The 19,321-nt window shown below is 34.7% G+C and overlaps 1 protein-coding gene across 1 annotated transcript in view; it reads left to right on the forward strand.

Moving 5' to 3' along the window:
• The window catches only part of LOC150096738 (uncharacterized), a 159,304-nt gene that overhangs the window by 104,951 nt on the left and 35,032 nt on the right, over nucleotides 1-19,321 (forward strand). The window contains exons 8-10 of the mRNA XM_090408306.1: nucleotides 8,438-8,554; nucleotides 17,233-17,502; nucleotides 18,196-18,339. Of these exons, the coding sequence (XP_090264432.1) occupies nucleotides 8,438-8,554; nucleotides 17,233-17,502; nucleotides 18,196-18,339 (531 nt within the window). The remainder of the gene's footprint in view (nucleotides 1-8,437; nucleotides 8,555-17,232; nucleotides 17,503-18,195; nucleotides 18,340-19,321) is intronic.

A 19,321-nucleotide genomic window follows, 5' to 3' on the forward strand; every position in this document is an offset into this window, starting at 1 on the left:
TAGCTTATTCTTATAATTAGATATTCTATTTGGTCTTGTTCTAAAATTTTCTCTTTTCCCTCCCCAGACATACTTAAAACGTCCGAACCTAAAGCATATTTTTCCACTTTTTCCCTAAAGCATATTTATATAAACATTATTCAACAAAAAAATGAAACAGTTTGAAAACAAAAATGAAACCATCTCAATGGTAAGCTCTGGAAGGATAGAAAAATAATAACACCCTGGCTGACATAAGATGTTAAAGAAGGAGTCCTGGCAAAGAAGAAATCATACTACCGAAGTTCCTAGCAAATGCCCGAAAAGAATACAGAGTAAAATGCAAGAAACGTTTATCTATTCTAACTGCCTTTCCACATTTCAGGTTTTTGAAATGTGGAAAGGCAGTTGGAGTAGACGATATTCATTCAGAAATGCTGTCTGTGCGGTTAGCCTAGTGGCTATGCACTTTGCAACCATATGCCTAGGGAAGGAGTGTCCTAGGTTCAATTCCTGTCGCCGACGTGAGGAGCTTAAGGATCTTCCTCAGCCATAGCCAAGTTAGCCGGTCTTGGGCGTGGACAGCAGGGTTTTCTCACCAGTTTATCTGGGGTTTTTCATCCTGGAAGCAGGCAAATCTGCCCCGTGAACACACAATGATCTGCAACCATAAATACTTAACCCCCCCATGATGGGGCACAACTCACCCCAATAGGGATGGGGGGGAAAGGGGAGGAAACTCCATACAAATAAATAAATTCAGAAATGCTTAAATGTGAATCTATAAAGTTTTGCAATGGCTACACTGCTTAATTCAGAAGGCCTGGTCAGAAAGTTGATTTCCAGATGATTGGAGTATAGCTTTTATAGTTCCCATCTATAAAAAAATTTTTAAAAAAAGGAATAAAGCTGACTGTGAGAATTCAGAGGATTCGAAGTGTCCTAGGTAAGATTTATGCAAGCATATTTTAAAAATGGTTGAGAAAAATTGTGGAAAAGAAACTTGGAGAAGAACAAGCTGGGTTTGGGCCAATAGAGGTTGTCAAAATCAGATTTTCACTTTGTGACAAATAGTTGAAAAATCATGGGAATATGACAAGGATCTGTGCTTTAGTTTGGTAGATCTGGAAAAGGCATATAACAAGGTGCCCAGAGAAAAGCAAGAACAAGTAAAATATTTCATCTATTTAGGCACAGTTTTTAGTGAAGATGGCAAATTAAATTTGGAAATAGATAACATAATAAGCAAAGCAGATATTGTGGGTGAGCCAGTTGAATAAATTGATATGGAATAAGAGAGAAATTAGTCAAAACATGAAACTATCAGTATACAAGATAGTGTTCAAACCACTTTTAAGTTGTGGACTGATGCTAAAAATAAAGCACTTAAACACAGATTACAAACCATAGATACGAGAGAGAGAGAGATGTAAGAAAAATTAGGGCAGCAGTGACAGAATCATATTAAAAACAGATGTTAGAAAGGAACTTGACATTGTTAGCATTCAAGAATGTGTAAATAGAACTAATGTAAAGTGTTTGTTGTCAAGATGGCAGAAAAGAGACTCACAATGAAAGAGAAAGACAATCTCAGAAGTGCTTTAAAAGCACAAAATGTTACATACAACAATATTGGAGTGTTGACAAGTAATAGACTAATTTGGAGGAAAATTGTTGATATTAGTTTAATAATGACATAAAGTTAATCATGTAGTGCTGTCGTAGTTGCTTGAACACCCTTTGAGGTACGTATCAGGAAATTAATGATGGTGATGCTAAAAGACAGAAAACTGCTTATGTTTTTATCGTGAGTAGTTCTTATTTGATTCCCTTTGACCTTGAAGGGAGTTAAAATTTGTTTCTTTCCTAATGATGTGAAGCTTGGTGAAAATAGTCAAGTTGTCCATTCTTCACAGTATAATATCTTAAAAGATTAGATCAGTAAGTAGACAGGCAAGTGGAGTATAAAATTTAATGTGAACAGATATTAAATATATATGATTCAGTAAGAAAATAATATTGGATGGATATAAATGAAATGGACGAGATTTAAAGAAAGTTCAGGAATCATGTTAAGAAAACACTGGTAAGGTCAGCATGTTGTAGGCCTAATTAAAAGAAGCTTTTGTGAGATATATCATACCATTATGATATCTCTGGTTAGACCAGTATGGTTGACAAATATATCACTGAAAATTTTAATGGATTTCAAGATAATTGATATTAGTTAGTAAAGATTAAATGTGGGAGGATTGTAACATGGTAGGTATAAGAATCTATTGGTTAGTTGTAATTGTAATGAATTTACTTTGAGATGAAGAGGATTTACTTGGAGTGTATGAGTCAGTTCATATCATAAATGTGATACATATTTATAATATGAACTGACCAAGGCTGTATTAGACAACATAATAAAAATTTCTAGGGAAGAAAATATGTGCAATGACACTTAGGTTATAGATGCTGTAAATTTATGTAACTAAGAAAAAATTAGATACTTGATATGGCTGGACAGGTTAATTAAAATTTATGTATAATGATTACCGTATATTATCGCGTATAATGCGAAAAATTTATGGTCTAAAGTTAGGGGTTCGTATTATATGCGGAACTTAAAAAATATAATATCTTATTAGACTTGCACACACACACAATATATACTACCTAATGCCTATGCAACCAAATCTACTTGACCCACTCGCATTCAGCAACCGCGCACGCATCGTAGCTGTGCATAAAGCCAGTAATGTAAGTAGTGCTAATATCCCCCCCCCCCCCGCAGGATATTAGCACAGTTATATCGGTTTAACCACAGTTCATTTTAAATATTATTCATTAAACAAACCTAGCCTGAAAATGAGCCAACAGAAACGTAAACGTTTATCTTTTGAAGCAGGATTTAAATTGTGTGTTGTGCAGTTTGCAGAACAGCATAATAACAGTGTTGCTATGAAAGAATTTGGTGTAGCAGAGAGTAATATTAGACTTTGGTATAAGCAAAAAGACAGTCTTGAAAAAATCCCCAAAACAAAACGTCTCCATTATGGAGATGTAGCATCCTTTCCAGAATTTGGAGAAGAGCTAAATGAATGGATTTTGACACAACAACAAGATGGCATTATAGTAACAAGAAATGCAATTCGTTTTCGAGCTCTACAACTCAAGAATGGTAAATTCAAGGACACACCAGGTATTTCATCTTTTCTTGCTTCGCCTGGGTGGTGCAACAGATTTATGGAACGCAAAGCATTAACATTATGACACCGAACAAAAATTGCGCAGAAGTTACCAAAGCAGCTTGAAGAAAAAGTGGAATCCTTCCATAAATTTATCATAAATTACGGATATGAACTTTCCCAATTCGTATTGTATTTTGACATTTTGTTTTAAAATAAATATTTCTTTCGTTAATTCGTATTGTTTTATTTATAATGTTAGGGAACAAGATTAACAGATCACATTATACGTGGACATGGCATTTTAGGGCTAGTTTTCAAACAAAATTTCTAGTTCGCAATATACGTGAAAATATACAGTATCCAGTTTTACAATGATTAGTATATTGGTAATGTTATGGGTTTGTTTACAGATATGTATAGAAAAATATATATAAATTAAAAATAAATAAATAAAGGACACAAGAGAATGAAGAATAGCTATAGGGTTTGGCTATAGTGATGGTTACTCATTATATGGTTCACCTACTTTTTTTCAACATTAAGATTGTCTCTCATTCTGTCTCTGAGATCTAGTTTCTTTTGGTACTCCAGTTTTCCCTCACAATTGAAACTAACCTTAAACACATTTGGTAGCAGTTACATATTCATATGGGTATAATTATCAGTTGGAGTTCATGCCACTACCATCTTACAATATGCGAAGCTGGTATCGTAGGTAACCAGGAAAATAAATTTATATGGAATAAGAGAGAAATTAGCCAACAGTAAACTGGCTAATTTCTCTCTGGCAATATTATACAAGATAGTGTTCAAGCCAGTTTCACTTTATGGATCTGAAAGTTGGGTTAGAATTATAAATGAATAGACTTGAGATCACTAATATGAAAGCTCTGAAAAAAATTAGGGAGTGAACATGTAGCATCAAAATCGTGTTAAAAATGAAAATATCAGAAAGGAATTTGACATCATTAGCATCTGAGAATATATGGGTATAATGGGAAGATAAAATATTATCAAAACAAGTGTTTAATAGCAGGAAAAAGACCTAGAGAAAGATCGAGGTCGATGGATGCATTTTATAGAAATGCTTAAAGGTCAAATCCAGATAACTGGGAGAAGACCTCCATATCATCTTTTGGAAATGCAGAAAACCAACTGGAGCTTCTGACCTATTGTCAAATTCTCACCTTTATGTGGTGTGCCCTCTTAGTAGGTATCTACTGGGTATTGAAAGAATGAGGATGGGCTGGCAATTTGGGACATAGCCAAACAAATTGTAATTTCTATTAGCTTAACCACAAATGTATATGATGGTATAATGTGATGATATTTCATGTCATCTGAGGATCACCTGGATAAACAGTGACCATGCTGTTTTCGTCAGTGAACTAGGAGAAAAGTCAGCTACTGGAACAACCTCCATCTTATTATCTGGAAGAAGAATAAAAAACCCAAAATCAGAAACACTGAAGATAGGAACAATCAATATAAGGAATATTAATGGTAATGAAATTGAACTTGCAGAAGAATTAGAAAAGTACCACATGGACATAATTGGCATTACAAAGACAAAGAAGACAAAAATAGATGAAATATTACTAAATAATAAATATAGGATATTAATTTCAGGCAATAATGATCAAGGAAAGGAAGATGTAGTGATAGCATTCAACACTAGACATGAAGATAGACTTTTTGATTGGAAGGTGATTTCAAGTAGAGTATGTGGGCAAACTTCAAAATGGGAAAATGAACAGCGAAACTTATTTGTGCTCATGGTACCACAGAAGGTTCTTCTAAGGAAGAACTGAAAGAAAGAAGAACAGGCAGCTGAAATAAAGAACATGGAAAAAGTAGTCCTTGTTGGAGATCTGAACAGCAGAGTAGGAAATGAATTCCACCAGGCATATAGGAACATTTTGGGAAAATTTGGAGAAAAGTGCGAGGGTCGAGCTTTGAAAAGAACAGTAAATGGTAAGTATTTACTGGACGTCTGCACAGTACCCTGACTAATCATTATTAACACCATCTTTCAACATAAAGATGTGCACAAGTTCACATGGAGAGAAGACACAAGAAATAAGAAAAGTTTCATTGACTACAACATTGTTGATAGTGATCTCATCATGGTGGTGCTTCCAATTTCACATCCTCAGTGTACAGAGGATGTGAAATTGGAAGTAACCATTACATAGTACTAAGCAGGATAAAAATGGATATCACATTGAAAAGAACAATATTATTATTACATGACATCTCTAGGGAGTCGAAAGACTAATCGAGGGAGGGCACCTACTCTACGACTGTCTCCGCAACTATTATTATCCTCTACACCAGCACCATCTACCTCCCACCACCACCACTAGATTTTCACAATCACAAACATCTATGCCCACAGCGGGAGGATTCCAACCCACAGCCTTTTAGCTGGAGAGCAGATATGCTAACCATTCGACCAACCAGGCCAGCAATATATAAGAAATTTTAGTTTTAAAGAGAATTAAAGTTGAGCAGCTTTTACAGGCAAATTGTAGACTTGACTATACATACATTACCGAAGCAAAAATGAAACAACGAAAACAAGAACCAAACTTTGAAGTCTCAATGTCAGACTAAAGAGAAGACTGATTGATTCAACTGGGGAAGTATGCAATGAAGTTGTCTGCAAGGATAGAAATATAAGAACACCATGGTGGACAAGAAGTTAAAGAAGCAGTCCTGGAAAAGAAGAAAGCATATCAAAAGTTCCTAGCAAATAAGTCAACAGATGTGCTAAAATAATATGGAGAAAAATGTAAGAGAGCTAAGCAATGTGTAAATGCAGCTAAACAAAAGTCATAGGAAAACTGGTAAGAGTATGGAAAATAAATATCAAGAAAGTGGCAAAATGTTCTGGAGGCAATTGAAGAAGCTTAGAAATCTAAGAAAGAATAGTTCAAAAGAAATCAAAGATGATGAAGGTTACATTAAAACTGAAGAGAAGCACATCCTAGATATCTGGAGTAATTACTTTGAAAGACTGTTAAATGAACCAAGCAGTGACAGAACTGTGCTAGAAAAATTTTGAGAGGAATGCAAAGAGGAATATACATCAATACTTGAGGTAGAAAAAGCTGTCAAAAACTTGAAATGTGGAAAGGCAGCTGGAATAGATGAGATCCAACCAGAAATGCTCAAGTATGAAGGTATAAAAGTTTTGCAGTGGTTACACTGCATAATTCAGGGGAAATAGTCAGAAGGTCAAATTCCCAATGATAGGAGTAGAGCTCTCATAGTATCCATCTATGAAAAAGGGAATAAAACTGAATGTGAGAATTACAAGAGGAATTTCATTATTAAGTGTTCCAAGTAAGATTTATGCAAGCATACTTGAAAAGAGGTTGAGAAAGATTGTGGAAGAGAAACTTGGAGAAGAGCAAGTTGGGTTCGGACCAAATAAAGATTGTCAAGATCGCATTTTCAATTTTAGACAAATAGTTGAGAAATTGTGGAAATACGACAAGGAACTGTACTTAAGTTTGGTAGATCTGGAAAAGGCATTTGACAAGGTGTCCAGAGAAAAGGTTTTGAAAACATTACAATTATATGGTGTGAATGGAACATCATACATACCAATACATAGAGCATATTTAAGTTGTACGTCAGCAATTAGAATTAAAAGAAATACAGGAAGATGGTTTGTAAAATCAGGAGTAAGACAAGGATGCACATTACCTCCACTCTTATTCCTTAGTGGCATCAGGCCTGATATTAGAATTGGAGATGTCAAACTTAGCTCTTTGCTTTATGCAGATGATGTTGTACTTCTAAATACATCTAGTTCAAGTCTCCAGGATTCTCTAACTAAATTGAATAACAGCTGTATATCAAATTTGGCATGGAAATCAGCAATTAAAAGACCAAAACTATGCAGTAGCATAAAAAAACTTCAGCTGCCATTTGAATTGAGATCTTATAGAGCAAGTAAAATATTTCAGCTACATGGGCACAGTTCTAGTGAAGATGGCAAGTTAAATCTGGAAATAGACTAGAATAAGCAAAGCTGGTATCGTGAGTAGCTAACTGAATAAATTTATATGGAAAGAGAGAAATCAACAAAAACACCAAATTAGCACTATACAAAACAATGTTCGAGCCAGTTCTAACATATGGACCTGAAAGTTGGCATCAATGGCTGAATCATTAAAAATGAATATGTTAGATAATTGCAATTATGTCAAGTTTAGCAAAGCAGGTGTTTCATGTCAAAATGGCAAGAAAGAGACCCAAAGGAAGACCAAAGTCTAGGTTGTCTGATTTAGACAGAAGCTTAGATGTTAGATATGACATCTAACGCCATATCTAAACATGTAACATGTGACATATAACGAAATGTTAGATATGACAATATTGGGTTACTTATAAGTAGTAGACAGATTTGGAGGGAAAATGTTGATAGGAGATTAATAATAATGTAAATTTAATCATGTAGTGTTGTCATAGTAACCTGAACATCCCTTTGGGAGTACATTTCAAGAAATTGATGATGTAAGGACTGACAGTGAAAATCTAAAAATTGTTGATAGGAAGTTAATAATAATGCAAACTTAATTATAATAGTGTATAGTATCTTTTTATACTTGCCATTGATAATAAAAAAAAAAAAGAAAATTCAGAACTTTTATCTCATATTCATTCTAAATATCTTAGTTTCTATTTTAATGTATTATATTTTCTTAAGGTGGTTAAAATGTGAAGAAATGCAATCACTTTTTACATCAAACTTATGATTTCTGCTATTTAATACTATGCAGCCTTATGAGTATTCAATTTTGGAGCCTTGTAATGAAAAAACACAGGAAATTTATAATACTGCAGAAAAAATGCAGCATTGAAATGGTCAGTATTACAGCTGATACTCACTCTAGCAAATTAGTAGTTCATTATAGCGTAAGTTTGTTTCAACAGTATTTGTTATAAGCAAGAGATGATTGTCATTGTTGCATCACTGCATTTTAAGCTCATCGAAAGCAGGCTTTTAGAGCATCCATGCCCATGGTGGGATTCAAACCCAGGACCTATTGGTTGAAGATTGTGTATGTTATCCACTTGGCCAACCAGTCTGACTGATTAATTCGATTAATGATTTTTGAATAGCAGACTGTATTTGGATGTAGTTTGTTAGTTGCTAATTGTGTGGTTATATTTCCAGCTCAGAATGCACTTAAGCCAAATTGTTTCTAATATAATTTTGACACTGATTTAAAGTTTTTATTTTATTTATTTTTTTTTTTATTTAGAGTCATCTGGAAGAGCAGCAAAGATGGGAGCAGGAAAAAAAAGAAAAGGAATTTAATCATAAAAATAAAGTTCAGCAATTAGAATCAAGAGTAGCATGCTTAGACTCTTTAAATAGGGTATATTTATATTTATTTTACGTCATCCTTTTAATGATTTAAACGAGACTAAAGAATTGTACTTTTTGGTAATAATTTATTATATGTACGAGAAGCAATGGTCTTTTCCATTTTTAGGTACATTTCATGTAAACATGTTTTTTTATCATTTTTGTCTGCATGCAAAGTCTTGGATTTTGGCTAGGTGGGTTTTATTAAAATTCTGCAATTTGGAATCCTAAAGAAATGTCATATCAATGTTTGTTTTTCATTGACCATTTGCAAGGATAAAATATTTTGCAATTATATGTAGCAGTATGGAAGGAAATTTTTAGAATGTGAGATTAAAGATTTATAAAATCAAGTGTTTAAAACAAAAATGAAGGAAAAGATAAAAATAATATAATTCCTCAGTTTTCCCAGAGGAAAACTGAGGAATTATATTATTATTATCTAAGACCTCCAGAGAAGCTATAAATCACCCAAACCAGCTCTCATACCTTCCCTTAAATTCATTCACTAAAGGCAAACTATTCTACTTACTTCTCTGTGAGAGAAAAACCCATCTCTTACCCCTTTGGTTGCAGAACAAACTTAACTTCCAAGCATGCCCTGTGTTATCTCCCCAATTTTTGTTGGATTGTTTCTCTTTTAATGATTTATTTATGTTTTAATGTCTACTGCTTTCTTCATTTCTCCCATTTAAAATAATCCCTGAAGAAGACATAGATTATAGATATTGCAAAACTAGTCAGTTTTATTTTTGTTCCACGCCTTAATGACAAATGCAGATATAGAGAATAGATATTGAGCACAAAAAAAAGAAATAAATTATCATTGGACAAATCATTACTGAATGATGTCAGTAACATGCAGTTCAGTCAACATTAGAAACTTTTTTTTATAACTTTAATTGAGACAATTCTAATATATTTTAAAATATCCAAATCTGTAATAATACAAAAAATTTACCATGTTTTTTTTTTCTTTTTATGCTTTTCATTGATTTTGGAATACTTTTGAATTGTTTTCACTTAATTGTTCTTTTGTAGCTGTTGTAATACTACCACTTAAGACATAGTTTGAACATATCTGAAGCTATCTACATCCAGAAATACCATAACACAAAGTCAGTTTTCACTTGCAGTCAGCCTTCTTTGAATATCTCATTTCTTTAATTTATTATTACGTTGCATTTATAAGCATTAAGAGCAACCTCGTTTGCTCCATAAAGACTGCATATCTTCATTATTTTAAGTGTGAACTAGGAAAATAAGATTTCTTGTTTTAAAAAAAAAAAAAAGGAGGGAAAGCTGCTTTTATTGCTACACTTCTTGTCAAAATAATTCGACTCATCTAAATTTGGGAAAATAGTTTATCTGTAACCTTAGAATGTCGATGATTTGGAAAGAGGCAGAAGAATGTTATATATAACATTTTGTTATATTATTGCTTCTTTTAGCTAACATATCTGATTTCCCATTAAGAGAAAACATTTGATATTGCATGCCCAAATGTAGAATCTGCTTCACTGTCAATGTAAGATATTGTAGTAGCAGTGGGTGATGAACCCTCTGCTTCTGTACAGATAGGAATCTCACCATTGGAAGAAACCATTTGAGGTTGTCAGAAAATTTTATCTGCTTGAACAGAAGGAATTAAACAATCTTGTTAGAAATTTGAATTCATCTAAACAACAATCTGAATTGCTTTGATTTCATCTTCAACAGTGGAAAACTTATTGATTCATGAAAGAAAATTTCTGATTTTAGAACTGCACCAAAATCCTAGCATCCAGTTTTTGAGATGGGGATTGGAGTTTATCACTGCTGCGACATGAATGTTTTTTAGAGAAATTAAGAAAGTTCACGAGTCAAAAGATTGTTTCTTGGTTGTGAATTATTCTAAAGTAAGCTTTAAAGCAGCTTTGTTGCATAATAATGAAAACTAGAAGCTATGATTATGAAACAAAACTGCAAGTTGGCTATACCTCATGGTAAAGCCAACTTGCAGTGCAGCCAACACCATTACGAGAGTTCTTTGAAAAGTTTGGTAAAAAAAAATAAGTTTTTTTACACATTTTTTTGGAAAAAAATCACCTTTATTTCTCAATGAGGTCTACACATTTGGTCTAGCAAGTTTCCAATTTTTTCATCCCATCTGAAAAGTAGGATTTGTCAAATTGTGCAAATATCATTGACTACTCTGATGACATCCTTGTTCGAAGAAGCGTTTTTCCCACCGAGCCAAATTTTTAAGTTTGGGAACAAGAAGTAGTACCATGGGGCCAAGTCCGGAGAATACGGTGGATATGGAATCATTTCAAACCTCAATTCGTGCAATTTTGCCATTGCGACGGCAGAAGTGTGGGACGGTGCATTGTCTTGATGAAAGAGCGCTGTTTTTTCCCTTCATTTCTTCTTTTAAACAGTCCAACAATGACGCATAATAGAATCCTGTTATTGTCTTACCCTATTCCAAATAGTCTATCGTAACAATTCCTTGGGAATCCCAATAAACAGTGGTCATCACCTTCCCAGTTGACAAAAGTCTTCGTTTTTTCGATGCTCTTTCACTGAGCATTGTCTACTGTTTTGACTGCTGCTTGGACTCGGGTGTGTAGTGGTGGATCCAAGTTTCGTCTACAGTCATGAATCGATGCAAAAAATCCTGCAAATTGCAATTAAACATCACCAAACTGTGTTGAAATGTCTTTTTGCATGTGTTTTTGATTGACAATCAACAATCACAGCATCCATTGCGCAAACAGCTTTTTCGTGCAGGATATTATACACCCATTCTGTTGAGATGCCTATAATCTCACGAACTCTCACTCAATGGTCTTCCATAATGATACTATGGATTTTGTCAATCATTTCCTTCGTAGTGAACCTCAGTCAGGTGTCAGTAATGCGCTTCATCTTCGATGGACTTACGACCACATTTAAACTCATTTATCCAAAAATAAATAGTCTTTAATGCTGGTGCAGAGTCCTCATGAACTGCATCTAACTCGGCTTTGATCTACGTGGCCATCCACTTCTTCAAATAAAAGTGTTTTATCACTTCATGAAACTCGTTTTCTCCATTTTTATGAAAAATGTGAACACGGTCATTTTAAATGTTTGCCAAACGAGAACTATGTGCTTCATGTGGCTGAAGTTTTGCCAGGGATCATGACAAAGATGATACGTGCTGACACTGGTATGAATGAACGAATTGTGTTGCCACCTATTGGAAATTTACCAAACTTTTCAAATAACTACTGAAAAGTAGTCTGTTATAGTGAATGAATTTGTTATAATGGTTCTGTGATGTTATAATGAAGTTCTTTAATGAATGTCATGGATTTGTTGTAGAGAGGGATTAGAGAGTAGTATTCTTTTTGCTGTTTTTTTGAGGATATTCATTGCTGATTAATAATTGCAGAACAGAATGTAATTTTTCTGTTAATGTTCCTTCATCTCTTATAATAGAGATCTCCCTCTTTTTCAGCATATGTACAATGCCCAATTTTTGTGAAATATGGTGCAACGAGGAGAAATGTATAACAACCTGTGTGGGTCAGCTTATGATACACACTAAGAGAAATGCCTTTGTCTACTTGTTTTGTAATTAAAATGTCTAGAAAAGGTAATTTTCCTTCATTCTCAAGTTCTAAGGTGAATTTGATTTTATGGTGGAAGGAGTTAATAGATGCCAGAAAATCATATAACTCGGCTACACTGTGTTTCCACGTTATGAATATATCATCTACATGTCTCCACCAAATTGATGGTTTAGGATTTGTAGATAACAAGACATCATTTTCAAACTTTTCCCTGAATAAGTCTGCACAAGAAGGAAATAGAGGGCTTCCCATTGCAAGGCGCAAATGTTGTTTGTAGATTTTTCCATCCATCGGAAAAAATTTGAGTTGAGACAGTGTTTATAGAGTTGAAAGATGGCTTGAGGGAATAGATTATCCATAAGTACCATAACTTCATTCAGGAACATTTAGAAGATGTGCAAGATGTTTTGATAACGAATAAGTTGGCAAGCTGATACCATCTACAATTGGTCTTGTGTACTTTTGGTGATCCATATAAACGTGGAGTTACCGGATGCATGAATTTTAATATTTTCTTAAGATCTGTGGGCCATGTAGTTGTGTTGCATGAATGGTTGTTGGTTTCTACATGGTTTGTTCAAGTTGGGTCAGACTCTAATTGACAATGAGTAGAGGTATCAGAAAGTAGAATTGAAATTTTGGACATATACTCTGTCATATTCAAGATAACTGTTGAATTGCCTTTGTCAGCCTAAGTGCATAATATTTTTATTCTTCTTTAACTTAAACAGTGATCTTTATTCTAAGGAGCTGATATTCTTTTTAGGAGGACGAGAAGATGAGAGAAGAATCGCAGTCTTTAATCTAATGTCATTTGCAACAGGTTCAGGTAGGAGGTAAAGGACCTTTTCTACGTTACACATCTATTTTAGGAATGTGCTCTGGTGTGACTTCTTCCATTCTGGTAGAGCTAAACAGATCTATTGGAAAAGTCATTACGTGAGAGAATACAATTCACAGGGTATGCTCTGAACCAGGTTGATTCTTTGTGTCTTGACACTACACTCTGACCAACAGCATAGGTGCTCGCCTATGATCCCGTCTAGATATGATCAACAATATGTACAATAAAACTTATCTAAGTATACCAAAAACAGGCATATCAAGCAATTTGATGCTTTATACGAGAAGATTTTAAAATCGAGAGTTACCCTACCCGATGATAAGGTACTTTTAAACTTTTCGGATCACAACTTGACACCTGCAGAAGATGTGAAAAGCTCTGGTGCGAAAGATTTTTTGCACCAGAACACATTCCTAAAATAGATCGGACACACTTGCTGAACAATGATGACTGACCATGTGCCAGCATCCATGCTCCACATGTTTCTATTGTACTTGTGTAACGGTTCGTATGCATTCGGTATTTTTATATTTGTGTGTTCATCCAAACCCAGATGAAGCCACTAGTTTACGTGGCATAACTAGTAATATCAAATCTTTATGACCAATAAACTCAGTGTTAGTTATTTTTATTACATTAGTTTTGTGGTCAAAAGAAGATATTGTTGTCAGTGAAGTGTCACGTTTTCCTTCAGTTGCTTAAAGTGACTATGAGGTGATTACTTGGGTGGTGGTCATCCATATCAGGATTTTTTTGAAAGAGAGTTATATGTGGAACTGTAAGACATGTGATTATGGCAAACTCAGAAGGCGGCTTGCAGTGATATGAAATGAGGAATTGCATAGGAAGGAAATCAGCACCGCTTGGCCTCTCTACTCAGGAATTATCTAGCAAAGACGATGACTGAGTGTATTCCAAAGGTCAGAAGATTAAACAGATAGATATAAAATGGTTGACTGAAGAGCATGCAATCTGGAAGAAAAAGCATTGTGAAGGTGGCACAAGATGAATGGAGATAATCAGTTACATGAGGAGTACAGAGAGCAAGCAAGGAAGGTGACTCACTTAGTAAGGGTAGCAAAAGTGTGGTATGAGTAGCAGTTAGCAAATGACACTAAAAGAAATCCTAGGGAGTTTTTTTTTTTGATATGTGACCAGTAGAAGGAGGAATGATTATGGGAGGGTGATGTTGGTCAGTAATAGTGGGAGAATGATAAACACTGAGGAGGATATAGTAGAAGTGTTAAATGAGCAGTTCATTAAAGTATTCCATCCTTCTGATTGTAACATAATGCAGAACTTGAGAGCAGTGAGAATGGAGGAGAAACCACTGTTGATGAATGAGCAGGAGGTATATGAGGAATTAATGAGTATGCAATCTGGAAGAAAAAGGCATTGTGGAGGTGGCTGTCTGATGGGATCAACAAGTTGTATATGGGGAAAGTGATATCCCAGAAGAAAAAGTCATTAGTGGTGTGCCCTAGAAGTCTGTTTTGGGGCCATTGTTGTTTAATTTGTATGAAATGACCCTGGAAAGGGCTTAAATGGTGATATACGGTTGTTTGCAGATGGTGCAAAGTTGGTAATCTGCTGTGTCATCCTCACAATTTTATACCACGAAATTTCAAGTCCCTATCCACCATAATCCCCAAATCCTTCATCTCCTCCAAAATATTTCGACCAATCCTATACTCTGCACCCCATCTTTGCTTTGCCAAATTTTAAAACCTTACACTTCGCAACATTCAACAGTGGCACTAGAAAGGGCTTAAATGGTGATATACAGTTGTTTGCAGATGGTGCAAAGTTGGGTAGAGTCATGAGAAGCAGAGCAGATGCATATTTAGGTCCTCTTGCAAAGCTACATCTGCTCTACTTCTCATAACTCTTACAACTTTGCATCATCTGCAAACAACCATATATCACCATTTAAGCCTTTTCCAGTGCCATTGTTGAATGTTGCAAAGTGTAAGGTTTTAAAATTTGGCAAGCAAAGATAGGGTGCAGAGCATAGGATTGGTGGAAATATTTTGGAGGAGATGAAGGATTTAGTGGTTATGGTGGATAGGGACTTGAAATTTTGTGGATATTTTACTAAAATTGTGAGGACGACACAGTGGATTATGGGAATAATGCAGAGAACATTGACATGTAGAAGTAAAGATGTTTTGATTCCATTGTACAAGACTTTGATCGGGCTGCATATGGATTACTGTACACAGATTTGGTCACCAGGTTTTCAAAAGCATAATGAAATGTTGGAGAGGGTCCAGAGACCATTGACTAAGTTGGTTTCTGGAATGTGGAATATGAGAACAGATTGAGAGAATGCAAATTACAGAGCCTATTGGATAGAAGGAAGAGGGAAACATGATTGAGATGTATAACTTGGTAAAGGATAATTACTAAATTAGCTTGGATGAGATTTTTCATGGAATATCTGGAGACATGGGGGAGAATGAGAGGCCATCCCACAATGAGTCTCTTGACTCCATGGAGGTTTGTTGGTAATAATAATAGTATTATTTTTAATTTTAATTCCAAGTTGTTACTTTGCGTTTCTGCAGTAGTTATTCTAGTTACAATTATCCCTTAAGTGGTTTGTTTATCACTTAACTGAATGTAGCCAAGCACTTTGCGATCCATTTGTTTATTGTAAAAAAATTATAGAAAAATAAAGCATTTAATGTTTAATAGAAATGATTTTTACTCATTCGTTATTCTCTAAAGCAGGTAGTTTAAATATAAATAAAATAAAATAGAAAATACAACTTCAGAATAAATATTTAGGAAACATGGGAGGAGAAAAAAAATGTCTTTACTTTATTACTTCATTAATTAGTGGATCATTCTTATGTCAAATATCAAGTCAGCATTTAAATAATAGTAAAAACAGTTACATAAATGTGTGCAGTAAATTATGTCCTGTTGTATTAAATATTCTAATTATTAAGAGATGAATTTGATAACTAATATTTAAGGAATTGACAGCGTATACTAGAAATATAAATTAAATAAACTTTAATATATACTTTCCGATATTTCGGCGAACGTCACGTTGCCATCTTCTTGGGAACTTATTACAAAGACACGTGCACACAAGTACTACATAACAGCAAATGAGAACTGAAGCTAGGAAGCTAACGTTTTCCTAAAGTCCTGGTGGTGTCCCCTGGCCTCACAACAATATGGAGTTATTAAGACACTATTCAACAGGGCAAAAATAATCTGTTCAAATGATCAAGCCCTAACCACTGAACTAAATCACATCCATGACACTTTCTCAGCCAATGGCTACCCCCCCCCCCCCCAAGAAAAAAAAAAAAAAAAAAATCCAGAGAATACTTAACCCAGTGATCCACAACCCACCACCCCCTCCCCTTCACAAAAAAGATTACTCTAAATCCATCACCATTCCCTACATCCGAGGCACCTCAGAAAAAATCAACAAAATCTTAAGAAAACACAACTTAACCACTTGTTATAGACCACATAGAAAATTGGCATCCCTTATCCGCTCCACTAAAGACCAACCACTCCCCCTAGACCTACCTGGTGTATACCAGGTCCCTTGCAGCTGTAAATTGTCTTACTTTGGCCAAACAGGCAGGACAGCAAATATCAGAATCTCAGAACACAAGGATTACATCCGATTTCACCAGTACAGCCACTCTGGGCTTGCAGACCACGCTCTGGATACTCGCCACAGTCATACACCGCAGCAAGTTCAAGTATGAAAGACTATTCATGGAATCAGCCTCAGCCCTTAGGAACATGCCAAACCTCAACAAATTTGGATGCATGAGACTGCCCCAAATTTGGGAAACAATTATCAGAAGAACTTCAGCCCAAAGGCCAAGAACCACCAATGTAGCCCGCCAGGGGGCACCACCAGGACTTTAGGAAAACGTTAGCTTCCTAGCTTCAGTTCTCATTTGCTGTTATGTAGTACTTGTGTGCACGTGTCTTTGTAATAAGTTCCCAAGAAGATGGCAACGTGACGTTCGCCGAAATATCGGAAAGTATATATTAAAGTTTATTTAATTTATATTTCTAGTATACGCTGTCAATTCCTTAAATATTAGTTATCATGTTTAACCAGCGTATAAGCCTCTCAACAAGAATAAGAGATGAATTGTAAACAAATAATGTTTGTCATAAACTACACTACAATAATGATGAAGATTATTGTTGTGCTAATTATAATAATCATTTAGTTTAATGAACAATGTTATTTCGATGTAGGAATTACAGGAAAAAAATTACAAATCTGACACAACCATTAGAGAACTCCGGCATAGGCTAATTACTTTAGAAGAGGAAGTGCAGCATACTCACCAGAAATTACAGACTCTTACAAAAGAAAAGTCTCACCTGGAAAATGAGCATCAGGAAAGTGGAAAGACAGTTGCACATTTACGAAATTCACTGTCTAGGCTTGAACAAGAAGCTGTCCACCAGGACCAGTTAGTCGCAAGATTGCAGGAGCAACTCAAAGTTGCTCATGGACAAAATGTAAGTTTGTATGTTTAAAGATTCCAATTTTTTTTTTATTTATTTATTTATTATTATTTTTCCAGTTCTTATTTATTCTTGTATAAAGGTTTCAATTTTCTGTTGGTATGCAAAAGATTTGCAGGTTTCTTAAAAATTGTCAAACCCTTCCTTCAAAAAAAAAAAAAAAAAAACTTGTTAAATAGAGCAAGGATAATATAGATCATAACATATGGCTTATTTTTAGACTTCTCATTTAGCTATAGCATAAATAGTATTAAGTACTGTACAGGATGTGAACTGAGTAGGTAAAGTTGTCACTTTGCTACCTATGTTGTTATGTCAAAGGGAAGACTCGGATGTTTACTACTTGTGTATATATATTTCTATTAATGATCTGAGAAGTATTGGTTATCCTTATTGTTAAACATTTGACATTAGTGGACATTATACATGATTTTGCAGTTTATTTACCATAGGATGTTATGGTGGAAGCATGTATCAGATATGAATATTGGAATTATGTTATTCCCTACCCTCAAACCTTTGGAACATAGTGCAAACTGACACAACTATTTTTTTGAAATAGTTGTGTCAGTTTTGCTTAATTTTCATATTTATAGCAATCTTTTGATTGCTATAATTATGAAATATTGTGAATAAAAATATTTCATGATGAGAGAAATAATTGCATGTATGTATTTCTTTTCTTAGAAAAATCTTGAAGATTCTTTTGGGCATAACCAAGTTCTTTTAAATAAAAAGGAAACAGCTATAAAATCATTAACAGAAGAAGTTGCCAAAGGCAATGATATAATTCGAAAACTGCAAGCAGAAATGCACAGCAGTCACGCCAAGGTAAGCAGAATAGATTAGATTGTGATTAGGTATTACAAAAATGTGTTAAGTGCTCATTCACGGCACTTACAGTTTTTTTTCAGTAAAATTTATTTGATTTTCTGTTAGCATAATGTTGAAATACATAAGCACAGTCAATTATTATTTTTTGATCACCAAAATGTCAAATATTTCAGAAAGAGTAACTCATTTAATCTTCATGTGAAACTAGGTCAAAGCTGTATAACTGAGAGGAGACCTCCACATAGCCTTTAAAGGAATGCGGAGAACCGACCAGGGCTTCTGACCTAATGTCCAATCCTCACCTTCTCGTAGTGCACCCTGTTGGGTATCTACTTGGATACTGAACGAAAGAGGATGGGCTGGCAATTTGGGATTTAGCTGACCAAATTGTATTCCTATTGGTTAAACCAAAATAAAAAATGATGGTACAACATGACAAAATTTCATGCTGGCTGGGGCGTCGCCTGGTTAAACAAGGCCGTTGTTTTCGCCAGGGAACCAGAGTGAACAACGAAAAGTCAGCTACTGGAACAAATCTGAAAACACACCCCAACTCAACATCACCAGAGTTAAAGATCAGTACTATCAACATAAGAAGCCTGAATGGCAAAGAAATGGAGCTAGCTGAGGAATTAGATAAGTACCAGATCGACATAATAGGGGTGAAACAAAAAAAGACAAAAACTGGTGAGATCTTCCTGAGCAATAAATACAAAATGTTATATTCAGGCAATGACAATCAAGGAAAAGAAGGAGTAGCCATAGTATACAACACAAAATACGAGGCTAATCTTCTTGAATGGCAGTCAGTCTCAAGTAGAGTAATGTGGGCAAATATGAGAATGGGGAACTGGATAATGAGACTTATTTGTGCCTATGATCCCACAGAAGGTTCTACTAAGGTAGAAGTGGAGGAATTTTTTGAGGCTTTAGAGAAAGCAACTGACAAAATGAAAAAAAGGAAAAGTTGGTCCTTGTT

This window comes from Typopeltis vanoorti, chromosome 18 (genome assembly GCF_054136105.1).
Source record: "Typopeltis vanoorti isolate ZY-2024b chromosome 18, IOZ_Tvanoo_1.0, whole genome shotgun sequence".
In the NCBI taxonomy this organism is placed as follows: Eukaryota; Metazoa; Arthropoda; class Arachnida; order Uropygi; family Thelyphonidae; genus Typopeltis; species Typopeltis vanoorti.